Genomic DNA, 25,096 nt, shown 5'->3' on the forward strand with positions numbered 1-25,096 from the left:
CCCAGTCCATCAAGCCCGAAAAATAGAGAGGAAAAACAGAACTGTGGATATTGAGAAGAAAGGGGCTGTATATACTCATCTAAACGCTGTCACAATATACTGAAGGGCTATGAACATCCATGAATATTAAAACGCTTACTTCAACAAGGGCTAGAGAAGTGAACCACGTCAAAGCAGCTTTGCATTTTTTGCATGGGAACAATGCAGTAAAGCACGTTGAGCTTGTGTCTATTCTATTATTCCGGCACTATAACTCCATGGAAGAAAATTAATATTGCCGAACACATGAATACGGAATGCCTGAGAAAGAACGTTTTAGCAACTCCCAGACCCGATGACCTAATTTTGAAGACGGACCAAAAATTGAACTAATTGTTGAACCAATAAAAAGTTGACAGCATTTTCATTCTGTTAAATAATAGTGCGAATCAATGGCCTACCTACATTGTGATGTAGACTATAAACCATTTGATTGGCATATGAAAACAGACGTCTTGCCTGTTTATCCCTATATTATAGGACAGGAGCCACATTATTTATGAGTATGGTCTATGTAACATTTTAAAATGTAAAATATATTTATATACAGGTAAAGCTATGAGGTTGGATTTTTGATATTCGTTTTATGGGCGGCCGTCAATGACATCTGAAACTCGAGTCTAATTGCTATGTGAAGGATGCTGAATGATACTAAATGTGTCATAGTTCCTAAATGACTTTTGGTCGTTAAGGCCTGTTTATCAGATGCGCAAAGACGTGCATGTCTGCAGTAAAGAGATTAGCCTATTGCTGAGAAGCATCGGGTTAGGCAACTTTGTTGTCCCTCCATTTCCCTCTTTCGCTCGCCCTTTCTTTATTTCTTTCTCTCTCACTCACTTACACTCTCTCACACACACGCTACAACACCCCACAATCTCAGTCCGTCTCTCTTTTCTCTCTGAAAGGGGAGGACCACCTAATAGAGGCGTCCTTTCTTCTGCTGGAGCAGGTCCATAGCATAAGGGGGAGTGTCATTAATAACAAATTAGAGAGGGGTCAGACTAGCCACTTATAAAGAGGACTCTCACTGCAGGAGGACGGAACAGTTTCCATCCAGCGGTCTCACAGGAAGGAATATCCACTTTGCATTTAAAGGCTTTCATATCTGAACTCGGTGTACTATAGTTTGCGAGATGGGCTCGGTATTACCAGCAGAGGCTTTACCACTTAAGTCTGGATTTAAATGTCAGAGTCGGTCTTTGTCTGATATTATTACCTCCGACATTCTTCACAGTTTCCTGTACGGACGTTGGAGAAATGTGATCGGGGAGCATCTGATGGAGGAGAGGCAGAACAGCATCAGTCCCAAAACGGCATTCACTGCTGAGGTCCTCGCCCAGTCCTTCGCTGGAGGTAAGTTGCACTTTTGGATTTCTTCCAATTATGTCTGTTCGGGCAGCAAGCCAAAGTTTGTGCATAGCAAAGTTTGTCTATTGTTGTGCAAACAAAGTTTGTCTATTGCCCAATTTCTAACCAAATTATTGGAAACAGGTTTTATGTTTTTAAAATGTCAAATTATAAACAAATTATTATTAAGGAGCCTAATATTGACACACAGGAGGATGATGATGGAGATTGTTTTAGTCTTAACCTTTTTGTGTGGCCACTTAATTAACGAATGCATTTACGAGAGTACACGCCTACCCTGAACTTGCTATCTCAGTAGTCTATTTCGTTTACATGTTTACCATCTTTGCTATTATAGACAGAGCAAAAACGTCTCTCCTTTTTACAATAATTGACTAAAATTAGAAAAATACGCTTTTGACATATTTTCAACAGAAGAACCTCCACGAGGTTTCATCTTGTCATTGAGAGTTAACTAAGGAAAATGGGAACCTTCACATCTTCTCTGTTCTAGATTTCTTCCCAAGGTCTCTGTGACTTTCTCATTACTGTTGTTCGGTATTTTCCTTCTTTGCCCCTTTTATTTCCACCCATTAAACGCATTAACCCACTTAGTGCTTTGAGAGACCTTGCATTTAGAAGCTTGTTAGGCGTGTAACTGTTGCTGACTGAAAGACGAAGGGTATTAAATTCATTTGGTTAACTTTGTGCTTGACCTGAGAAAGTTTCCACTTAAACCAAGTGGAGAGAAAGGTTTCCTTTCTTTGAGATGTCCCGGGTTTTATCCCGCATTCATCAATCTCCGGACAGTCCCTTTTCCTCCTTTGGCAGCTATTGGGCTCCGGCGCTTTTCTCTTTCTCTCGCCTTAAAAGATTGCTGTTCCTCAGATAATGCACCGTGAAGGCTAATTCTATTGCCATTCATACCATGTCAACCACCTAATCGCCTTTCCATTTTTTTGTTTGAGAAATTCCTGGGTCTTTTAAACAAGTCTTAATTTCATTCAGCGCAAATGTATTGCTACAAAGTTCTTAAAAGGATAATGAATTTGGAATTAGCCATTTCTTTCCAGTAGGGTATAATGAATATCACATCTGAAGCATGACAAATTGCTGGACCCTGGGCAATAGAAGACCATTTAACCTCTATTCGGGCCGTCTTTTCGCAGTCTCAAAAAAAATTTCTTTGATTCTAGCATTAAAGAATCCCAGGAGTTTTCTTTTTACGTTTTTGAATGAGGTTGAAACTGCTTTCCGAGTTTTTTTCCCTTTCCATAGTAACTTTAAATTCATCAGTTTAATCGTATTAAACGGCGTGCTGATGTAGTCTTATAGTATTTCGTGGCCCAAAATGCTCCGTTGGCAATTACAAAACGTAAATCCATAACGGTTAAATTAGACCACCCGTTTAAGAATTGTTTTATTGATGAAGATTTAGCAAATGTTTTTCTACGCATTCTATTAAATATTTAATTGTATTATGTTTTTATTATTGCTGTAATTCAGTTCTAAACTGTAAAAGAAACCCTCACTTGATTTTCCTAAAAGCTGAAATAAAGTACGTCATTTTAAACTATCAAAATTAATAAATCCAGTTTGCCCTAATACCAATGTCTGACCTAAACTTTTCTTAACCGGTTTGCCTAAAAGAAAATTAGTTATGTGCGCTATTTAATGCACGTTATTTTAATGTTTTTTTTAATGCATGGGTTAAACAAATTCACTTAACTCTATACAGCAGTATGACTGTTTTGTTGTTCCTTGCAGAGGTCCAGAAACTGTCCAGCTTGGTGCTTCCCAGCGAAGTGATCATTGCCCAGAGCTCTATCCCTGGTGAGGGCCTGGGAATTTTCTCCAAGACCTGGATCAAGGCAGGCACAGAGATGGGTCCATTCACGGGAAGCGTCATCTCCCCTGAACATGTGGACCTACTTAAAAACAATAATCTCATGTGGGAGGTAAGAAACTACTGTTTCTAGGAACGAGTCTGCTCTCCTGATTAAGACAAATAATGAAAGTAACAAGTGCAATGAATTTCTTTAATTGTCATGTTTTTGTGGAGGCATCATAGGCGGGGGGGGACATGACCCCCCTATCCTGGGGGTAACTATAATTTGTCCCCCCAATATATAAATGTAAACATAACTATGTAATTTCAATAATAGTAATAAGACACAATGAAAGCACTTGTGCTGATGATAGACACTAAATAGCGGGTTTAAGGGCGATACTCCCTGCCTCACAATGGTTTGATCCACTGACCCCCAGCGGTGGCGCATTGTGCAGGTACAGTGCGTGAGTGGGAATCTGACTGTCTGTCATTGGTGGTTGACTTTAAGTAAGTAGGTCCAACAAAACTACTACCATTCAATACAATACAATAAAATTACAATTCTAACCGTTACCAGCCTTTAATTTTCTCTGCTTTGAATTACAGGTCACACTTTGTTGGCTAGCGGTTAGCTGATGTTTGCTAGCAAGCAACAGTAACATCACCCAGCTTTTGCAGCTGTTTGAATTCGAGTTAATGAGAGAAGCTTGCAGTGTAATGTTCCTTAGCTGGCAAGGTGTCAGTGTTTGTGTCTACCATCTGAAAGGCACTCAATGCACGTAGCTAACGTGAGACTAATCCAGTAAATTTGTTTTAGGGTTCGCACACAATAGCTGAATTTGCAGAGCTACAGTAGCGATCAAAACGATGGTGCCATCTAAACCAGTAATACAGCACAACTTTTGGTGTCCTCCTCAAAAATTGCTTTTGAGAAATGTTGATGTAATTGTCCCCTCCAAACTTGATATCAGATTTTCACCCCAGGGAGGCATCACAGGTCAAAGGCGGACATCAGTGTGTAGAAGCCGTTTCTCACATGTAAAAACGGATATTGATATTGTACCAAACACTGAACATATTTCTGCTGTTTTTAGGTGTTCAATGAGGACAGTACGGTGCGCTACTTCATCGATGCCAGCCAGGAGGACCATCGCAGCTGGATGACCTACATCAAATGCGCCCGCAACGAGCAGGAGCAGAACCTGGAGGTGGTGCAGATAGGCAGCAGCATATTTTACAGAGCTTTGGAGGTGAGAACCCAGCCGGATGCTTTCATTCTGAACTGACATGAAGCCCCTGACATGTCACCCTCTGACACAGCCTTTGATGATGAGGTTGAGAGGAGGACAATTTGCAGTTTAGCCAAATTATTTTGAGGCGTTCTTTGTTGTTGGCAAGTCCATAGTCTAGCTGTCTAATGGTTAAGTCTGCCCATGCTTTAAGGAAACCTATTTTTGGCTGCTGAACAGCACATCCTTCTGGCTGAGAAGTGAATTTTAGATGTGCAAAGCAGAGTGGGCAAAGATGATCTTTGGAAAATCTCAGAACTGTTATCACCTCATTCAATATGTTCTTCAACATGCTCCCTCTAATGCTTGTTCTAAACAGACCATCCCTCCAGATCAGGAGCTGCTGGTATGGTACGGAAACTCCCACAACACCTTCCTTGGTATTCCTGGCGTTCCCAGTACCGAGGACGAACATCCGAAAAAGGCGCGGAATGGTGAGACCTTCTTTCCTCGGATTAAAGCTGGGGGGGCTTTTCTCATGACCATTAGACTTTAGAAAGACTGTCATTTAGAGCAGCAATATGGCCTCTTTAGAGCTGGCTAATATGGCTATGGTCTACTGAGTATTTTTAGGACCATATCATAATTGTTTTGACCCAGGCTCTTTTGTTTGTGGCAACACTTTTGTTGGTGGGCTCCACTGCCACCAATAGATTTAACATCCACCTTATTTCAAAGTGAAAGACTAATTCTATTCCATGTCCTCAATGTCAGCCACATAGTTTGTAAATTGAACCACTCACAATTCCTCCCTACCTTTCCCCTGACAGACGACTCGCACTCATCTGACGGCTCTTCATCTTGCTCCCCCTCCTCCTCCTGTTCTTCCTCTACCTCCTCGTCATCCACCACCAGCCGCATGCGCTGCGTCATCTGCCACCGGGGCTTCAACTCTCGCAGCAACCTTCGCTCACACATGCGCATCCACACCCTGGACAAGCCCTTTGTCTGTCGCTTCTGCAACAGGCGCTTCAGCCAGTCGTCCACCCTGCGCAATCATGTGCGACTGCATACCGGAGAGCGCCCCTACAAGTGCCACGTCTGCCAGAGCGCCTACTCCCAACTGGCGGGGCTCCGGGCACACCAGAAGAGTGCCAGGCACAGGCCAGGGGCCACGGACACAGACACTGCCTCCCAAGTCTCATCGCCCAACCAGATCAGCAGCCTGTCCCAGCACCAGAGGCCAATAGTTCACCACATCCCCACCATGGTGCTATGATAGCAGAGAGGAGACAGGCACTGGCTAATGCAACCAACTCTGCACTTTACGCCTGCACACCTGGGTCATATGTGGCTCTCACTTCCCTTTCTCCCGTTGTCAGAGAGGACGGGCAGCTGTTGTTGGCTGGTGTGGCAGGTATAGACGTTGTGTTGGGCCAGATTGTCTGGCTGGATGTATGTAGGGCTGAACTGACGGTCGTTCTCACACGTTTAACTGATTTATTATATAGAAATATATATATTTTTTTACATGTGGTCCGCTTAGACATGTTTTGTTTGAAATTCTCTTAAACAGGTCTAGTAGTGTCATCAACGGTTCTGTTACCACCTTTACAAAGAAGCTAAACTAAGATGGATGGAATGTGGTTTTCAAAATATATATTTATTTTTTTTTGTTTGTTTTTTCATAGATTAACTCCCCATATCTCTTAGATCTTATATGCAGCAGATCAAATGAAATAGTTTACTAGCTCTACTAGGAATACTACTGGTCAAATAAGTAGTCTCTATTCCAGATTTTCTGTTGTTGTTGACCATAAGTCTTAGTTGAGTGGTTCCGTTTGTTTATTTCTCATCACTCTTCACTCTTTCACCGTAGTCATACCAACTCAGGGTGAAGGTTTTTTAAATAGTAAGGTTACAAAGAAAAATTCTAATGAAATGTACAATATTGAAAAATGCAGAGCAGCCATGTACATTCCTTTCAGCCCTACCAATTTTACACTGTGAAATAGTCACTTTATCACTGTACAGTATATTAATGTATAGCATTGTGTAACTCAGAACTGTATGTGAATGTAAATATGTGCGCTCTCCATACATTTTGAATAAATAATGATATTGAGTCTTTGTAGTGGTCTTTTTGGAGCGTGTGGTAGCCTACTATGAAGACTCCTAACATGCTGTGAATGTTAGGTGTGGAAATACAATGAAAGAGTGGATATAATGGTGGAATAATTTTTGGGAGGGCAGTTGCTCCTTACTACTACTCTTGGCACCTCTCACTAGATCTGTTTTGACAGACAGGGACGGCTTGTAAACAGGTGTTTGTGTGTGGTTTTACTCTGTCAGGGGTGGTAGAAAAAAGCGAATAAGGATTTTCTTGTTCATGTGGTGGAAGCTCTAGTGGTGGGTGCCTGGGTTGTGGAGCAGGTCCGTCTGGAGGGGGGTCCATCTGGGGGGGACAAACCAGCACCATCCTCCCGACAAACCTGGAAGTGGGAACATGTCATCAGGGAGATTCATAGGCAGGATTCCCGAGGGGGACGGGGGGACATGACCCCCCCCCCCCCCCCCCCCCCCCCATTCTGGGGAAAACTATAATTTCTCCCATCCAATATATCACTAAACATGTCATTTCAATTATATTAAGAAGCAATGAAATCACTTGTGCTGATTACAGACCCTTAATAGCGCATTTTTTAATTTAACAAAATAGCACTAAGGGGCCTAAAGTGTGCCAAGAAAACATCCCCCACACCATTACACCACCACCACCAGCCTGCACAGTGGTAACAAGGCATGATGGATCCATGTTCTCATTCTGTTTACGCCAAATTCTGACTACCATCTGAATGTCTCAACAGAAATCGAGACTCATCAGACCAAGCAACATTCTTCCAGTCTTCAACTGTCCAATTCTGGTGAGCTCGTGCAAATTGTAGCCTCTTTTTCCTATTTGTAGTGGAGATGAGTGGTACCTGGTGGGGTCTTCTGCTGTTGTACCCCATCCGCCTCAAGGTTGTGCGTGTTGTGGATTCACTAATGCTTTGCTGCATACCTCGGTTGTAACAAGTGGTTATTTCAGTCAAAGTTGCTCTTCTATCAGCTTGAATCAGTCGGCCCATTCTCCTCTGACCTCTAGTATCAACAAGGCATTTTCGCCCCCACAGGACTGCCGCATACTGGATGTTTTTCCCTTTTCACACCATTCTTTGTAAACCCTAGAAATGGTTGTGTGTGGAAATCCCAGTAACTGAGCAGATTGTGAAATACTCAGACTGGCCCGTCTGGCACCAACAACCATGCCACACTCAAAACTGCTTAAATCACCTTTCTTTCCCATTCTGACATTCAGTTTGGAGTTCAGGAGATTGTCTTGACCAGGATCACACCCCTAAATGCATTGAAGCAACTGCCATGTGATTGGTTGATTAGATAATTGCATTAATGAGAAATTGAACAGGTGTTCCTAATAATCCTTTAGGTGAGTGTATATACACGTAAGGTTGAAATGCAAAAATTTCCATAGTGCCATGTTTAAAAAAATAAATAGGAAAATCCGCAGTTATCAAATGCGTTCTCAAGACTGGCTAGTCCTAGATATACTTTTGGCTTATTCAGAATAAGGTAAAACTGCTTTGGTCTATTTTTCCCCTGACTTATGTAATGTTAAGCACCACCATAATGACCAGTTGACCTTTATATATTCTGCCACAAAGTTTTTGCTTGGAAGACTTTTTTGAAAACGACCAGTGTTTGGGATTTTCATTTCTTTGTTCAAAAACATTCCCTAAAGGTGGATTCTGGTATTTCTGGTTTTGAAAATGGTAATGTCCAGTTAAATAAGGTATTTGAAAATTGAGTATTACTGTTTAATGCATGGTATATGCTTGTGTGTGCCCCAGGTCATCAAAACTGCACGTAACTGCAACTAACATCTAATTTTCAGAGAATTTAGAAGCCATTTTCTGTGTATGTTTTTGTAGTGATGACATTTGTTGTGGTTTAATATTCTGTAATATTCTATAATAATATTTGTTGTGGTGTTATATTCTACAAGACTCGACACAAGTGTTCTGAGTTAGGGTTAGCTTAAATTTTTCATGGAACATGTCTACATCTGATTTCCTGCCTGTTGGGCCCTGTCCGGGGCCTCCCCCGGGTAGGGCCACAGTGTCACCGGACCCCCGTTAAGGTGTTACGCTGCTATGTTATTGTGCTGGGGGATATGAGGAATGCACTACTAACTTTTCTCAGTCTCCTCCAGTTTTACATTTTAGGAGGAGATGAGGTCCTGGTCCACACCTGCGGATTACCTGGTTTGGGGGGCCCGTTGCTGTCCCTGTCCTTGTCCACCTGGTCATACTTCTGACCTAGTCTAAAATCAAATAGACTCTGGATTTAGCCCAGAGAAATGTATTTATTATTCCAATTGGACTCTTAATATCTCACCTGGCACAGCCAGAAGAGGACTCTCTAGGTTTCTTCCTAAAATTCGACCTTCTTAGGGAGTTTTTCCTAGCCACTGAAATTCAACACTACTGTTGTTTGCTCCTTGGGGTTTAAGGCCGGGTGTCTCTGTAAAGCACTTTGTGACAACTGCTGTTGTAAAAAGGGCTTTATAAATAAATTTGATTGATTGATAGAACATTTATATAGTATATTCTGAATCTGTTAAACATATTCCAGTATAACCAGCATAGCAACCCCCATCCCACTTCTGGTTCATCTAAGCTTAGCAGGGTTGGACATGGTCAGTCCCTGGATGGGAAAACAGATGTGTGTAGTGTTGGAGGGCACTCTTCTCTCTGGGATAAGGAGCAGTGATGTCGACATTACTCTACAAATGGTACTGTCTGTTTGTTGAGATGTTAAACCAGTGCCCCAATGACAGTTTTAATCATGGGCTCCATTTGAAACAAAATAAAAGAAATATATTTAAAGTGCTATATGTAAATGTGTGCAATCAATAATATATGCAAGCCCTCTGGATAAGTGTCAGCTATATTATTCAAATTTGAACTAATAACATTCTGTATAACATTCTGATAATATTTTGTTTTACATTAAGGGAATGTTCTCCTAACTCTAATGCTAAAATATGTTTTAAATGTTCTCAGAAGATGTTTGCAAATGTAGTTTAACGTAGAATGTTCACCTCCAAGTTAAAATTGGACACTCAAACATCAGGTGAACATTACAGAATAACTCCACAAATTACAGTACCAGTGAAACCTTTTGTTGGTTTCAATAACTGTTATTTTACAGTTTTTAAAAACATGGATCACAAAAAATATGTATTTCCATTATGGTCCCAACCAAGCATTGAATGAACAATAAGACAAATAATTAGATTTTGAGATAAAAAAAGAACAAACCAATAGTGGTAAAAATACTCTCGCAAAAGCCTTGGTAGGGTACAGCTTCAAATTCACCAGATGGCGCAAGACACCAAATAACTTTCGCAATGTTATGTTAACAATGTTTGTTTCCAACGCATTACATTGTCTATTGAATATTATTTTAATTTGAAATATTGTAAAATATATTTATTCATTAAGTAATGAATGGAAAAATGATTCGCTATATTTGTCTAAGTATCCTATGACGTCAAAAACAAGCGCCATTTAGAAAATTGAAAGCATGGCTGCGGACATGAGATTACCAACTACTCGGAAACAAGTATCATTATCAAACTCTCTGTCAGCTTTGGATGGAAAGGATTTAGTGGTTCCCGGTGATGTGATCACATCAGACACAGGGTTTATGAGGTACGTCTACAAGCCTGTATGAACATCAAGATATCTAGTACTGTAAACAAACCGTGAAAAGATTCTTCAAGTCTCATACATTTTTGAGTCTGAGGTTTAGGTCCTTAATGTAAATCAGTCCAATATGCGTCTTGTTTTACCTACTTTCTTAGTCATTTAGATAGTCAAAATCAAGTTTCCAAGCTAAATATATAAGTTCTCACTTGTTAATGGTAGGTGAGCGTAATATACTTTTAGCTAAACGACATCCATGTCCCTGCAGCCTACCTAACTTACCTTTCTACTGTTAATATCTGTTCCACATTTCAAATATTCAGTTCACTGAATCATACAATTTCTTCCAAGTTAATTGGAGGTATGTTGAAAATTACACGTGTATATTCCCTGAAAGTGGGTATATAGAAGCCAAAAAAAAACATTAGACCACACTGCTTTTCATTCTAGGGGTCATGGGACTTACCTGGATGAAGAAAAACTTACTGCTTCTGTGGCTGGAGAGGTGGAAAGGGTGAACAAGCTCATCTGTGTACGGCCGCTCAAGACCAGGTAAGTAATGTATTAAGATTAACCTCAGTGGTACGTTTACCATGTTGACGTATTTATTTATGGTGTTGCATCTGCTGTTATTGAACCATAGTCTGTGTAAGAAAAGAAAATAGACATTTATCTGTTCTGATTACAAGGTTCAATGGGGAAGTTGGAGATGTGGTGGTCGGAAGGATCACAGAGGTGAGTTGTTTCTGTATCAAGGCCATCAGTAAATAGTAAATATCTCCAATATGTATTTGTCCAGTTTTGAGCATGTTTTTCTGATGTTGGCAGGTTCAACAGAAGCGCTGGAAGGTGGAGACAAACTCCAGGCTGGACTCTGTGTTGCTGCTGTCCTCTGTCAATCTGCCTGGAGGAGAGCTCGTGAGTACAATAGTCTGAATACATCTGGGATTTTGTATGTATAATTTAGTCAGGTGTGCTCTGTCATCTCTTGCCTTGGACACGGTATGTAAGCATGTTCTTCAAACACGTTTGGTGAAACTTCTGATTTACAGGATTGTCTTTTTCTATCCATCTTGAAATGTAACCTATTTATGTATCTGTCTGTTGTAGAGGAGAAGATCAGCAGAAGATGAGCTCACCATGAGAGACTACCTCCAGGAGGGGGACCTCATAAGTGTATCCTCTGAACCTTTTTAGAACCTGTCATCGTTAGGTCCCATTGTTGGCTCTACTGGCACCAGTGTCATACTCTCTCTGATTAAGCATTGCATTTGGTGACTATGGTCAGAATTCTCCTTGAACAAGTATATTCTTAGGCAGAGGTGCAGTCCGTTTTCTCTGATGGAGCTCTTTCTCTTCACACTCGCAGTCTGAAGTATGGAAAGGTAGGATATATTTTTTACATACAGTATCTCACAAAAGTGAGTACACCCCTCACATTTATGCAAATAGATTATATCTTTTCATGTGACAACACTGAAGAAATGATTTTGCTACAATGTAAAGTAGTGAGTGTACAGCTTATATAACAGTGTACATTTGCTGTCCCCTCAAAATAACTCAACACACAGCCATTAATGTCTAAATCGCTGGCAACAAAAGTGAGTCCACCCCTAAGTGAAAACATCCAAATTGGGCCCAGTTAGCCATTTTGCCTCCCCGGTGTCTTATGACTCGTTAGTGTAACAAGTTCTCAGGTGTGAATGGGGAGCAGATGTGTTAAATCTGGTGTTATCACTCTCACACTTCCTCATACTGGTCACTGGAAGTTCAACATGGCATCTCATGGCAAAGAGCTCTCTGAGGATCTGAAAAAAATTATTGTTGCTCTACATAAAGATGGCATAGGCTATAAGAAGATTGCCAAGACCCTGAAACTGAGCTGCAGCACGGTGGCCAAGACCATACAGCGGTTTAACCGGACATGGGTGCTGCCACAATTGCTGCAGAGGTTGAAGGGGGGGGGGGGGGGGTCAGCCTGTCAGTGCTCAGACCATATGCCGCACGCTGCATCAAATTGGTCAGCATGGCTGTCATCCCAGAAGGAAGCCTCTATTAAAGATGATGCACAAGAAAGCCCGCAAACAGTTTGCTGAAGACAAGCAGACTAAGGACATGGATTACTGGAACCATGTCCTGTGGTCTGGTGAGACCAAGATAAATGTATTTGGTTCAGATGGTGTCAAGCGTGTGTGGTGGCAACCAGGTGAGGAGTACAAAGACAAGTGCCTTGCCACTGCCTTGCTAAAGAAGCTGAGGGTAAAGGTGATGGACTGGCCAAGCATGTCTCCTGACCTAAACCCTATTGAGCATCTGTGGGGCATCCTCAAATGGAAGGTGGAGGAGCGCAAGGTCTCTAAACAACCACCACCGTGATGTTGTCATGGAGGAGTGGAAGAGAACTCCAGTGGGAACCTGTCAAGCTCTGGTGAACTCCATGCCCAAGAGGGTTAAGGCAGTGCTGGAAAACGATGGTGGCCACAAAATATTGACACTTTGGGCCCAAATTTGGACATTTTCACTTAGGGGTGGACTCACTTTTGTTGCCAGCGGTTTAAACATTAATGGCTGTGTTGTTATTTTGAGGGGACAGCAAATTTACACTTCTATAAGCTGTACACTCACTACTTTACATTGTAGCAAAGTGTCCTTTCTTCAGTGTTGTCACAAGAAAATATATAATCAAATATTTACAATAATGTGAGGGGTGTACTCACTTTTGTGAGATACTGTATATATATTATACATACATTATACAATTGTGCTGCACAGTTGGTAAAAACAATGTTATTTTAATTGCAGAACATGTTTAAAGTATATCTGCATTAATATTTGAATGATGTTTCATAGTATTAATTACCTGTCAGAGTTGTGATATTTGCTTATTTCGCACTGTGGCATTGTTGTCTCATGCTGTTGTCAAAAAATGTATTTGTTTTAAATGAAGCATTACGTCCATGCAATTCACCCATATTACATAGTGGAATATCTCATGTAAAACATTTAGGTGATTGAGAATGTAAACCATTTACCTACATTTACTCTTTTCATTTGCACCCACATCACATCAGCTGGGGCAAGGGGTCCTTGTGCAGTTATCTCCATCTTTGATTAAGAGACAGAAAACCCACTTCCACAACCTGCCGTGTGGGACCTCTATCATCCTGGGTAACAACGGCTTTGTGTGGCTGTACCCCACCCCAGGACAGCAGGATGAGGAGGCAGGAGGATACTACACTAGTCTGGAGGTCTGGAAAACTGCCTGTGGTCACACAGTTTACACTTACAAGTAGATCCAGCCTCTATATACTGTAGACATAATGACGTACGCATATTTCAACCACTTATAACTGATTACTATATTGTCTACCAAGACCTTTCTCGTTCTCTTTTTAACCTTTGTTATTCTACTGACCTTACTATAACTGCTACCTCTATTCACCATGCCACCTCAGCCTGTCTCACTCTCAGACCGGGAGGTGATATCGCGGTTAAGGAACTGCTTGCTGGCCCTTGCGGCACACAAGGTGCTGCTGTATGATACCAGTGTGCTCTACTGCTACGAATCATCACTCCCACACCAGGTAAGTCTGCAGGGGTCTGGCTAATGGGAAGACAAAAGCATACGTTCCACTATTATTGTGGTAATTCTATTAAAAGGGATGGTATGCAAGACGTTTGGTTTGACACAATCTATAGCCATTAAAGACATTCACGTGATTACATTAATGAGATGGATGTTTAGCTAGTTTCATCAGACTTCAAATTCAAACAGGATATGGAGTTGTCGTCTTCTTTTTCTTTCTAGATCAAGGATATCTTAAAACCAGAGGTGATGGAGGAGATTGTGATGGTGACACGGCAGAAACTGGTGGAACAAGAGGGTTAGGGAACAAAATGGAACCTGGAACTTTATTGCAATGGAAAGTTTGTGGTCTCTGCATTCCAAGTCTAGGCACCAAGACCTTAACTGCGTTGTGGACTGAACTTCAGACAAATGTTTCAACTCGTCTGTTAAGAAGATACCGGTGACTTGCATATCCCAATTTTGATACAGCTTCTGGTTTGATCAGGAAATGCATGCCTCTCCTGTTTAGTGTATGAAGCCAACTAAATGTTTCTCAATAAATACCTATGTTGGAGAGGAACAGTCATGGATTTACTGGATTAGAATGTTTTTGCATTCTGCAGTCAAGGATGCAACCGTTTCTTCATTTCTTAGTGATTGTTTAATAGACAACTTGAATAGAGGACTGTTGATAATGTCATTGTTTTTTATGTGAACTTGTAAGAAATAAATACTCAAGGCTATTAATGCCTCAAACCTTCAGTGTTTAAAATCTTGATCTTATTCTCGGACGTAGTGTGTTTTTTAAAGGTTACCCAATTATTTGACTAGAAAGAACATGTGCTGAGGATTTTGCTGATCTTGATGGTCGAATCTTAGCCTTCATGTGTCCATCCCAAGAAGTGTTTTCCTCACTATTTTTCTGCTCTTATTTCCCAAAGATTAATTAAGGTCAAAATATAAAGTACACACCGGCTTGCAATCCTACCAAACCTACTGATTCATGAAACCAACTTTACTTCAGGCCTCACTCTACTACAGGGATCCAACTTCAATACACAATCCCCTGTACTAAAATACCTATGATCAATCCCTGACACCCAGCTTAATCTTTGTGTTCACTTCTGCAACATGCAGAGACAATTTGAACAACAGCAAGCTGGTTCTCACATTGATGCAAAAACACTTTTCCCATTTATGATCTCCCAGATAAGGTTTATATCTGTTTATACTCAAATTTACCACATACTGAAATGTACCCACTTATGCTTTAGGGTTTTAGTAGTTTCTTGTATTTGTTAGAGATATATGTTTTCAAGAAGTCAGAATCTCCTTAAATCAGGGAGGGGAGATGACATTCCTCCAAAACATTATGCATGTTTAGATGTTCTGTACTGGGCAAAGGTCTTAGGGCATTTGAGACAATGGTTTAATGCTATTGTACTTATCTGGCCAATTAGTGTTTATTTGCTCTTGAAACACTGTTAATAAATATTAACACAGACAAAAAATACAATCAAAATTAACAGTTTCCTGTGTTTTTGTGAGGTCTTACAAGAAATGGCCATCTTTAATTGGCAAAAACATTGTTTCAGCAAGATAATGACCTCAAACTTGATTAAGAACTACTTTGAACCCTGACCTCAGCATAAATGAAGATGTGTGGGATCACACAGCGAATTTTGTTTTTGGCAAAAAATAAGAGTAATGGCAAATCCTGCAAGCATGGAAGAAATTTACCACAGGATTACTTAAATGATACAGTCCAAAGGGAATGATTCATTTTTGCATTGTATGCCTGGCATACATGTTATTGCTACAAGTTATAGTTACTTTAAATGTTTAACTCCTCACTCATTGTATACATCAGTGTATTTTCTTTATTTAACTAAACACAGATGTCTGCAATAAATGACTTTAAACAATTTTCTCAGGTGGCCTAATACTTTTGCACAGTGTGCATCTGAACTCATGTACTATGGCAGAATATAATTTATTATTAGCATTAGTGATAAAAATGGCTAATGCAAGCAAGTTAGCTTCAATGGAATTGCTATGTTGATCAACAGTTGAAAATATTTGCAGTTTTAAGATGCATTCCAGGACATTGTGGCACTGTCAAGCTAAAATTGGACCCAACAATGTGTGTATTATCGTGTGTTGATTATGTGCCCACATGAGATTGAAACCACTCGCTTTCAAACTTGGAATTGATATGATAGTGATCCTGCTTATAGATTAAACATAAACACCTTTGCACAAATAGACAAAAAATCGGAGGCTAAATTTTTTTATTATTCACAATAGTCAGAGACTGTATATTTAAGTCAGACTTTTGCCATATTATCACAGTAACACACTAGTAAAAACGTTTGGAGACAAACCTATGGGATTCTGTCAGGGCTTTTCTTATAGCTTTGATAGGAAACAATCCAATAAGACTATACAAGACTTCTCTCAAATTATTTTCGAACACATCCTCCAATATGAAAACTCCAAAGGGAGTACAGTATGTCTCACAGTAGTGTCCCTTCTCTATCTATGAGTGTGTGCGGCCCCATCCCCATCTAGCCCACGCATGCACGCATGCTCTGACGTAAAATATATCCCCACCCCCATATTTTAGTAAACCACCTTGCTTACGGAAATATGGCGGCCTCATCGAAGACTATTCGACCGAAGTTTATTGCTCATATTATATCGAAAAAGCAATGAATACGTATAGAAACCAGGGAGATAACAACAACAAAGTTGTTAATTGCACATGTTGAAAAGGAGCTGGGAAAACGCCCTGGCAACACACTGGCTGGCATAAAAAGTTTGGAGTTTGCGCAAGTGCCTGGGTCGGAGTGTACAGACAGTACGGGAGAGAAACTCGGCGCAGAACGGAAAGAGTGGACACGGAAGTTTGAAGTCAATTGAATACCAAAGGGTCGGGTGGGCATTGCGCTAAATCTTTATTCATGTTGTGAATACTGAATCAATCAAGAGAAAAAAAAGTACTCAGTAAGAAGCTATCACTGGTTATTATCAATTTAGTTGTCTAACTAACCAACTGTTGACTCTTTGGATGTGCATTTACAGGGTATTGCGCTGCATACCACCTCCACAACCAACAGCATATAGGCAGCAAAGCTAGCCCTTCCGTTGGCTTTAGTTCGTAGTATTCCAACAAAGTGTCTCATAACCACTTCTGCGTATTTATAGTTACTAAATAAACGATGTAGCGTTGTCAGAGAGATTGTTATGATACACAGAGCATTTAAACCTTTTAAATTATCTTTCTGGTAACGGCACTGGCTATCATCTGAGTAATGCTAACGTTAGCCTGCTGGCTGGTTACTAGTTTTCCATGGTTTCCATACATTTTAGCCAATGCTGCTGCTAGTGTCTTTTGTCATGCCATAGTGTGGCCTGAAAAGATGAAAGACCACAGATGACAGCAAAACATTTACTGAATGTCCAATATACAACCAATTAGGCATGGCCAATGAGTGGATTGATTGGTGCTGAACATCAATCTGTTTGTTAAAGGGATCAGCCAGAAAGTATGTTAGATGGTATATAAAGTTGCTACATTTCTATGTGCAGTATTGACATGATCAAATCTGTTGTACAACAGTCTAGCCAGTATTTGACTAGGCAGGTGTCTGCTGAAATACTGTACAGGGACCACCAGAATGGTTGTGTGTAGCAGATAGTCATGGTTGCTAACTATATGAACTGTTTTAACAAATATGGAACTAAGGTTTTGCAGCTCAGCTGATAAATGTATTTGTTATTCTGCCTTTTCTATAACTTATTTGTAAAATTTGATGGTAGTTTTCTCTGCTGTTCTAAGTCATCATACTTTTAAATTAACCATGATATGGACCACAAAAGCAGTTTAGGGCCTACATTCTATTACTTCATTCTGGATGAACAATGTTCATATGTTCATTCAGTGAATACATTTAATCATAACTAGGCCTTGGGTCTTCATCAAATGGTCTTCATGAATGTGCCTCCAGAATCCTGCTCTGGCAAAGAAAATAAAAATCTGTGGCAAATAAACCATAAAGGGCTATTAGGTCTGATCTCAATTAACACTAACAGACTCCACCAAAGTAGTCAATGCATGAGAAAGAGACAAGAATTGGAGTGAGAAGAACCAGCCGACCTGTTGGTTGCTGCATTCACCTATTTCATCCAAAACTCCTGGATTGGTGTCTGCAGTGGGATGCAGAAGTGAGCCTGTTCCACCTGCTCCACTTTCCAGTCATCAGCACACCAGGAGAGGACATACTGATTAAGGAAAATCACACCGCAAAGGCGGTTCCCGATCTCCATCTCCTGCCTATCAAATCTACCAAACCGAGGCGGTAAGAAAGCCCAGTTTGGAGACCCTGCTGTGGCCTGGCACCCTGCCCTTATGGGGCAGCAGCCGGGGAAGTTTGTTGGGGACCAGAGGAGACCTAGTCTGCCAGCACTGCACTTCATCAAGGGGGTGAAGAGGGAGCCACCAAGACATGGAAACATTCCCTGTAATGTCTTCACTGTGCACGGTAAGAACACACTGTTTGGTACCTACCTGTCTTTCCTGGTCTTCTTTTGGTCAGATTATTATCCTTTTTTTTTTTTATCTCGACATCCCTTTGTCATATATAATATAGAATTATTGGTTGTCTACTGGTGACTGCTGCATTTATCTTTAGGATGCAGCACCGCTGCAAAATGATTGCCACCAATCATTTTGTAAAAATATTCAGCTGAGGCACATTTGAAGATGCTGTTCGCATTTAATTTCCCTCTGCAAATAAAACTAGTAATCAATACAAAAAGAATCTGACGACGCCGTAATAGAATAGTTCACCTGATTGCCTTATGGTTTCTAAGCGAAATACAACTTCTGTATTAAGGGGCTTTTAAGTTGTGCGTGACATAAGGAGAACATTTTGCATTCTGACAAGCAGTCAATGTACAACAATTCATATTGCAATCTTCAGAAAACAGCTGTTTAATTTACTTGTTACACCAATTAGGCCTTCAATATATTTACTGTGTGTGTTCAGGCACCTGAACACCTGAATATAAAATGTATAAATAAGATAACTAGGTAACATATCCAGCTAACGGTTATCCTAATAGGATATATTCTGATAGTCAAACCTATGCCATTGCATCAGTTGACTTACATGTCAGAATGCTTTTTTGCAAAAACGTATATGATAATAGTGATCCTACATAGGCTATATTCATATTTTATATGCATATATCCTATTTGCATATTTTAATTTAACAGCAAGCAATTGAGCTTATTTCTCAAGGTAGAAAGGATGTTTAGGTTGTGTCAGTATAATTTCTCATTCCTTCTAGCCTACATAACAATGTTCTTGGTATGGTGCGCGAACCCCCAAAACAAGACATTTGCACCTGCTGATTCATTATATACCCATCTGTATGTTTGTTTGCTGTATTGTGTTATTTTAATGTTTATTTTCTGTTTAGTATATAGTGTTTATTAGTTCATTTGTATCATTATTGTTACAGTATTTCTATAGTTTTGTGTTCTGTCGTCTTACAACTCAATGCCTTTGGCCAGGTCATCATTGAAAATGAATATTTGTTCTCAAACAACTAACACGGTTAGTAAACACGGAAAGGAAACTAACGTTAACCACTGATAGTGGCCAGGTTATCAGGTATACCCATTCAGTGCTGGGTCAGACAGATGCCTCGTTTTATCCGGAACCGCCTACATTATTTCTGGCATGGATTCTACAAGATGTCAATATCGTTTCACAGGGATGTTGGTCCATCATGATACAATGTTGTCAGGTAGCGGCTGACGTTACCCAAACCAAAGGCTTAGGTTTCTGAAACGTGACTGGCTTTGTTGTGCTGCATTCTTTAAAAAATCTCTCAAACGATGCCTCTGTGGCTATGGATAGGTCGGCCCTCACACTGGGTTCAAATTAATGTGCTTTGGTGTCCTTCATCATTCGACGACCTGGCCCCTTGACTCACTTTGTAACCAGTTATAGGTTTCTTGTTAAGGTCAACAGCATCATGAACTCTACCAATTATCAGGACATTTCAAAAACCAGGTTGCCTCTGCTGAAATATTGTTGGTCACAATATTTCAACATTTTCAAGGTAAAAAAAAGTATGATATTGCTAGTTTCTCAACTTTAAATTCAGGGTATAGAATTGATATACACTGTTTTGTATTATGCAAGATGCCTTACGTGCTGGCCAGTTCTTTTTTCTCAATGTCCAAATCATTTGGGATGTACCGATCCGTTACATCGGAAATTTGTCAGATACTGGCCAAAAACATCAGTAATAGGCCACAGCGAATCTATGTAATGAGCTGATACCACAAAACAGATTGTCCTAAACATGTTTGGTAAACTATTAAGACATGAAGGCTATGAACTCAACAAAATCCACAATAATGTCTGCAGTCTGGAATTACTTTCCTTTTGAAACAGCCATTAGTAAAACTGGTAGTATTTCATGGGGTGACAGCAGCCAAGCGTTAGCAAGCTAGTTAGCTGACGCCAGGCTACTTAAGAATCCAACACTTAATCTCCAAATCAATTGAGGTTCACAGCTAAATAACAAGCCCACCTGTTTGGCTGATAACACCCCCCCACCTAGCTTAGTTAGAGGCTGGAATTACCTCAGAGGAACAGAAATATCTAAATTGATTGAAAATATTTCAGTAATGAGAAGTCGCAACGCGGGTGGTGGGAACTAAAGCTATCATCTGCTTTTGTTGTGTGTGCTCATTCATTTACACGGTCCCAACTTTGGTCCCAACTCCTTTTAAAAAATCCCAGTGTAGAGCCCTGTTTTGGAGTGTCCATTGGCTGTATTTGCACATATTTGAATATGTTTTGAAAAGGGTGTAAGTTTAATTTTAAATTATAGGGTTAATCATTTGTAAAGTTGTATCACACATTTTAGTCATGGACACGAATTATGGCAATCATAGCAGATGTCAACAAAATGAAAATTGGATCTGTGTACACTTTATCAGCAGGTACTCAATGTTCAGTACTCGGAATTGACAGTGAATTAATAATTATCAGTGCATCCTTAGTACATTTGATTATTATGACTTCTGTTGTTTTTTTTCATTCATTTTAGTAGTTTTAAATAAACGTTGATTAAGAAATGTATTGTTACTTTTCCACTTTAGAGTTGACCAATTTAAGAAATCAGTATTGAATCACATCTTATCTCAGTGCCTGTTCAGTTGAATCTGCTCATAATTGCTTTCGTTATGTTTGTTTCCCCATGAGGGCAACTTTTTTCCCCCTTTGTCTGGCAACTGGTCCGTGGTTGGATTATTTTTGTGTGTTTTTTCTTCCTCCGATGAGTCGTATAAATTACAAGGGGATGTGAGTCATGTAGTGAGAGGATGGCAATGTCAATCACCTACCATGCTCTGTTTCTGCCGGGTGGAGCGTTAGTCACCGGGCATGTTTAGAACTTCGCAAGAGACAGCGAGGCAGAGCGGGGCAAGCAAAGACCTGTCTACTATCTGCACCACTGTGCGCTGTACCATGTGTGCTGTACCATGTGTGCATGCTCTGACCCATCAACAACATCAGAGCTGGTATATTAGAGAGTCACGGGTGGATAGTCTTCTTTAAATGTTGTATAATATTGCCAGGGCATGATGGATGCCTGCTGTTATGTTTTAGTGGGAGTTTTTGGAAATAGAAGGGCAGTTAAATATGACTTAAGTACAGATAAGGAGATGCTTTGTTTTTTCCCTTTTTGTCCGCTTGAAAAAAAAGCAAGCCTGGAACAGGAAGGATGACCTCGGCATGGGTCTAGGATGGAGATTGTCGGGTGATGTAAGGAAAGTGATGAGGCCAGCCTCCCACGTTCCGTCCTGGCTGGCTTTCCGGACTATTGCACACAGCTATCATTTAATATTTATGTATGACGTTCCGTTACCCGTTTATTACATTTGCAAACATGTATTGCTCATAGAGACTGTGAGTCACATGTTATGTCCATCTATAACATTGTGGGATTCAGTTAATATTAGAATAAGCTAAACAAGTGATCAAATCAACCTTGAGGATGTTCCGTGCGTTGGTGCCAGACACACCGTTTCAGTGTCACAAACGGCCGACAACCTGGGGTTTGCTAACACAACCGTGTCTAGGGTTGACCAAGAATGATAGTCACAATGTAAAATAAAATGTCCATCCACAGAATGGCTTTGCCACTGTCTTATATGCGCACTGAAGAAGGGCTTGTGTAACAATAAAACATGATAATATTGAGTATTTTAATAATAAATAGAATAAAGATTTGGTTCGGACTATTACTTATCAATACTTTATTATGTATTACATCTGGTAATAATTTTTTACCCATTCAATGTCATTAATGTCCGTTGTTGGCATTATGTTCTCTGAAAGTACTGCATTTTGACCACTAGATGCCAGCGTTTATGCTATGCCACCGCCGTCCTATTTTTCTTTTTTACTGGTCTTTTGTTTATTTAATTGATGGCAACATTTTAATTTGTCTAGAAAATATATGGATTTGGCTCACAATGGAAATGAAATTGTATGTTCACCATTCAAGACTGTCTGTTTGTCCTTATGTTACGTTTAATCTGTGTTTAAGAAACTGCCTTTGTGTATGATGTAGGCTAGGCTAATTGGTCTGGACTAGGCTAGTTACTGTTAGACAGTTCCAGATAGATTACAAATGTAACCAGTTCCCATTTCAATGATTTAACTGTTTAACTTTGTCATCAGTTTTGTTGTTGTTGTTATTACATTAAGAGAAATGTAAAACGCAGATGTTGTATGTGATACATCACACTGGGTAGGAGGAAAATTGCTAGCTAGTTAAACTAGCATCTTTGCATTTAATGCACACTGGACAGGTACTGTGTCATCAAATGTGATGATAAAGCGGTAACAATAAGTTTAGTTGCTATCTCCTGCTCTCCTCGTCACTCACAGATGCTCAGCATATAGCGACCTCTCCCTAGGGCCTGTTTGAGCTGCTGATATCATTTCTTAACCTTAGATTCAAAGTGGAATTAAACCATTTTACAACATCAAAAATGTATTAAAATATGTTTGGATACATTCCATGGACACACTAATGTAGTATCTATCAAAGATGCTTGCATATTTGCATATTCACTCACAGACAGAAATTCCCACATTGCCTCTTCAGAAAGCCTGGATGGGCATAAGTGACCCCAATACTGGAAAAAAACTATTGAGTTCTTTTTTTCTGCTTCACAACAAGCTGTATCATAATAAATGCGTGCATATTTTTGTTATGGAATCAAAATATTCTATAATTATTTACAACGTTTTATCACCCAGCCATAGTAACAAGGAAATGTGTTCATTTTCCAGACTAGATTTTCTCACTTAGTATTTGATCCCCTGCTGATTTTGTACGTTTGCCCACTGACAAAGAAATGATCAGTCTATTATTTTAAAGGGAGTGCTCCTAATCTCAGCTTGTTACCTGTATAAAAGACACCTGCCGACAGAAGCAATCAATCAGATTCCAAACTCTCCACCATGGCCAAGACCAAAGAGCTGTCCAAGGATGTCAGGGACAAGATTGTAGACCTACACAAGGCTGGAATGTGCTACAAGACCCCCGACAAGCAGCTTGGTAAGAAGGTGGCAACAATTGGTGGGATTATTCGCAAATGGAAGAAACACAAAAGAACTGTCAATCTCCCTCGATCTGGGGCTCCATGCAAGATCTCACCTTGTGGAGTTGCAATGATCATGAGAACGGTGAGGAATCAGCTCAGAACTATACGGGAGGATCTTGTCAATGATCTCAAGGCAGCTGGGACCATAGTCACCAAGAAAACAATTGGTAACACACTACGCTGTGAAGATCTGAAATCCTGCAGCGCCCGCAAGGTCCCCCTTCTCAAGAAAGCACATGTACAGGCCCGTCTGAAGTTTGCCAGTGAACATCTGAATGATTCAGAAGAGAACAGGGTGAAAGTGTTGTGGTCAGATGAGACCAAAATCAAGCTCTTTGGCATCAACTCAACTCACCGTGTTTGGAAGAGGAGGAATGCTGCCTATGACCCCAAGAACACCATCCCCAGCATCAAACATGGAGGTGGAAACATTATGCACGGTTAATGGGACAGGACAACTTCATCGCATCAAAGGGACGATGGACGGGGCCATGTAACGTCAAATCATAGGTGAAAACCTCGTTCCCTCAGCCAGAGCATTAAAAATGGGTCGTGGATGGGTATTCCAGCATGACAATGACCCAGAAAACACGGCCAAGGCAACAAAGGAGTGGCTCCAGAAGAAGCACATTAAGGTCCTGGAGTGGCCTAGCCAGTTTCCAGACATTAATCCAATAAAAAATCTGTGGAGGGAGCTGAAGGTTAGAGTTGCCAAACGTCAGCCTTGAATCCTTAATTACTTGGAGAAGATCTGCAAAGTGGAGTGGGACAAAATCCCTCCTGAGATGTGTGCAAACCTGGTGGCCAACTACAAGAACCATCTGTTTTGCCAACAAGTACTAAGTCATGTTTTGCAGAGGGGTCGAATACTTATTTCACTCATTAAAATGCAAATCAATTTATAACTTTTTTGACAATCGTTTTTCTGGATTATTTTGTTGTTATTCTGTCTCTCACTGTTCAAATAAACCTACAATTAAAATAATAGACTGATAATTTCTTTTTCAGTGGGCAATTGTACAAAATCAGCAGGGGATAAAAAAAAAAAAATCCTCACTGTATGTTTTCTACTCAGATAAAGCTTTGACCACCTGGAAAGGAGTTGTCAGCAAAGCCACTTTAGTACCCGGCCAGCTGATGACTAGCTAAAGCAGGTGTGTGTATGAAGACAGAAGAGGAATCCTGACAGCTTGACATCCCCTCTTAAGGTTGTGTGTCCCAACACTCCTTTCCTAGTTTTCTTTTCCAGCATATATTTGAATGTAAATATATGTTGTACAATGGATAGATTTAACACAATCTGTTTCATCTGTTGTTGTTGAATGAAACGAAAAGCTAAATAAGGATTGTGGCAAAACAAATGTTTATCATTGTCGCATTAGTTTATGTAGGCTAATAATGTTTAAACCTGGGGCTATGGGGCCATGAGCTACATGCATTACCTACATGGACTGAACCTAAATTTGACAACTAATTTGAAAATGGCATTTTACAGTTTTATTTAGAAACTTGCTTATCTGGTCTAATAACAAACGATTCAACTGATTTTGTCCATGGGATCTGGTGAATAAGTTTAGAGGGTGTATTACAATACTCAGTAACTTTTAATAT

At 40.2% G+C, this 25,096-nt stretch overlaps 3 protein-coding genes across 4 annotated transcripts in view; all 3 read left to right on the plus strand.

Moving 5' to 3' along the window:
* The first annotated feature begins 603 nt into the window (after positions 1–603).
* On the plus strand, positions 604–6,571 carry LOC105015014 (PR domain zinc finger protein 12). Of its 2 annotated transcripts, XM_020053184.3 has the most exons (6): positions 625–1,181; positions 1,274–1,392; positions 3,154–3,344; positions 4,312–4,467; positions 4,826–4,940; positions 5,277–6,571. In XM_020053184.3, exons 2-6 carry the CDS (start codon positions 1,317–1,319, stop codon positions 5,723–5,725), a joined length of 987 nt encoding a protein of 328 aa, XP_019908743.1. In that variant the 5' UTR covers positions 625–1,181; positions 1,274–1,316; the 3' UTR covers positions 5,726–6,571. The 2 variants fall into 2 exon arrangements, with proteins under 2 accessions (XP_010876109.1, XP_019908743.1); XM_010877807.4 differs by having other exon boundaries at positions 604–1,392.
* Positions 6,572–10,084: 3,513 nt separating this feature from the next.
* exosc2 (exosome component 2) lies at positions 10,085–14,544 on the plus strand. Its single transcript, XM_010877809.3, has 9 exons — positions 10,085–10,220; positions 10,665–10,766; positions 10,904–10,949; positions 11,043–11,132; positions 11,325–11,390; positions 11,531–11,599; positions 13,286–13,462; positions 13,670–13,798; positions 14,023–14,544. The coding sequence occupies exons 1-9, from the start codon at positions 10,093–10,095 to the stop codon at positions 14,101–14,103; spliced, it is 888 nt and encodes a 295-aa protein (XP_010876111.1). The 5' UTR covers positions 10,085–10,092; the 3' UTR covers positions 14,104–14,544.
* Positions 14,545–16,415: 1,871 nt separating this feature from the next.
* abl1 (c-abl oncogene 1, non-receptor tyrosine kinase) overlaps positions 16,416–25,096 on the plus strand; it is a 34,030-nt gene continuing 25,349 nt past the window's right edge. Inside the window, exon 1 of the mRNA XM_029125302.2 lies at positions 16,416–18,326. Within this exon, the coding sequence (XP_028981135.1) occupies positions 18,194–18,326 (133 nt within the window). The 5' untranslated portion in view covers positions 16,416–18,193. The remainder of the gene's footprint in view (positions 18,327–25,096) is intronic.

Source organism: Esox lucius, chromosome 14 (assembly GCF_011004845.1).
Source record: "Esox lucius isolate fEsoLuc1 chromosome 14, fEsoLuc1.pri, whole genome shotgun sequence".
NCBI classification, from domain to species: Eukaryota; Metazoa; Chordata; class Actinopteri; order Esociformes; family Esocidae; genus Esox; species Esox lucius.

Coding starts and splice junctions, on each gene's coding strand:
- exosc2 (XM_010877809.3), top strand. CDS start 10,093: ATGGCTGCGGACATGAGATTACCAACTACTCGGAAACAAGTATCATTA. Junction 11,133..11,324: donor ATCTGCCTGGAGGAGAGCTC/GTGAGTACAATA, acceptor TGTCTGTTGTAG/AGGAGAAGATCAGCAGAAGA. Junction 11,600..13,285: donor GCAGTCTGAAGTATGGAAAG/GTAGGATATATT, acceptor ACATCACATCAG/CTGGGGCAAGGGGTCCTTGT.
- LOC105015014 (XM_010877807.4), top strand. CDS start 1,173: ATGGGCTCGGTATTACCAGCAGAGGCTTTACCACTTAAGTCTGGATTT. Junction 3,345..4,311: donor ACAATAATCTCATGTGGGAG/GTAAGAAACTAC, acceptor TGCTGTTTTTAG/GTGTTCAATGAGGACAGTAC. Junction 4,941..5,276: donor TCCGAAAAAGGCGCGGAATG/GTGAGACCTTCT, acceptor TTCCCCTGACAG/ACGACTCGCACTCATCTGAC.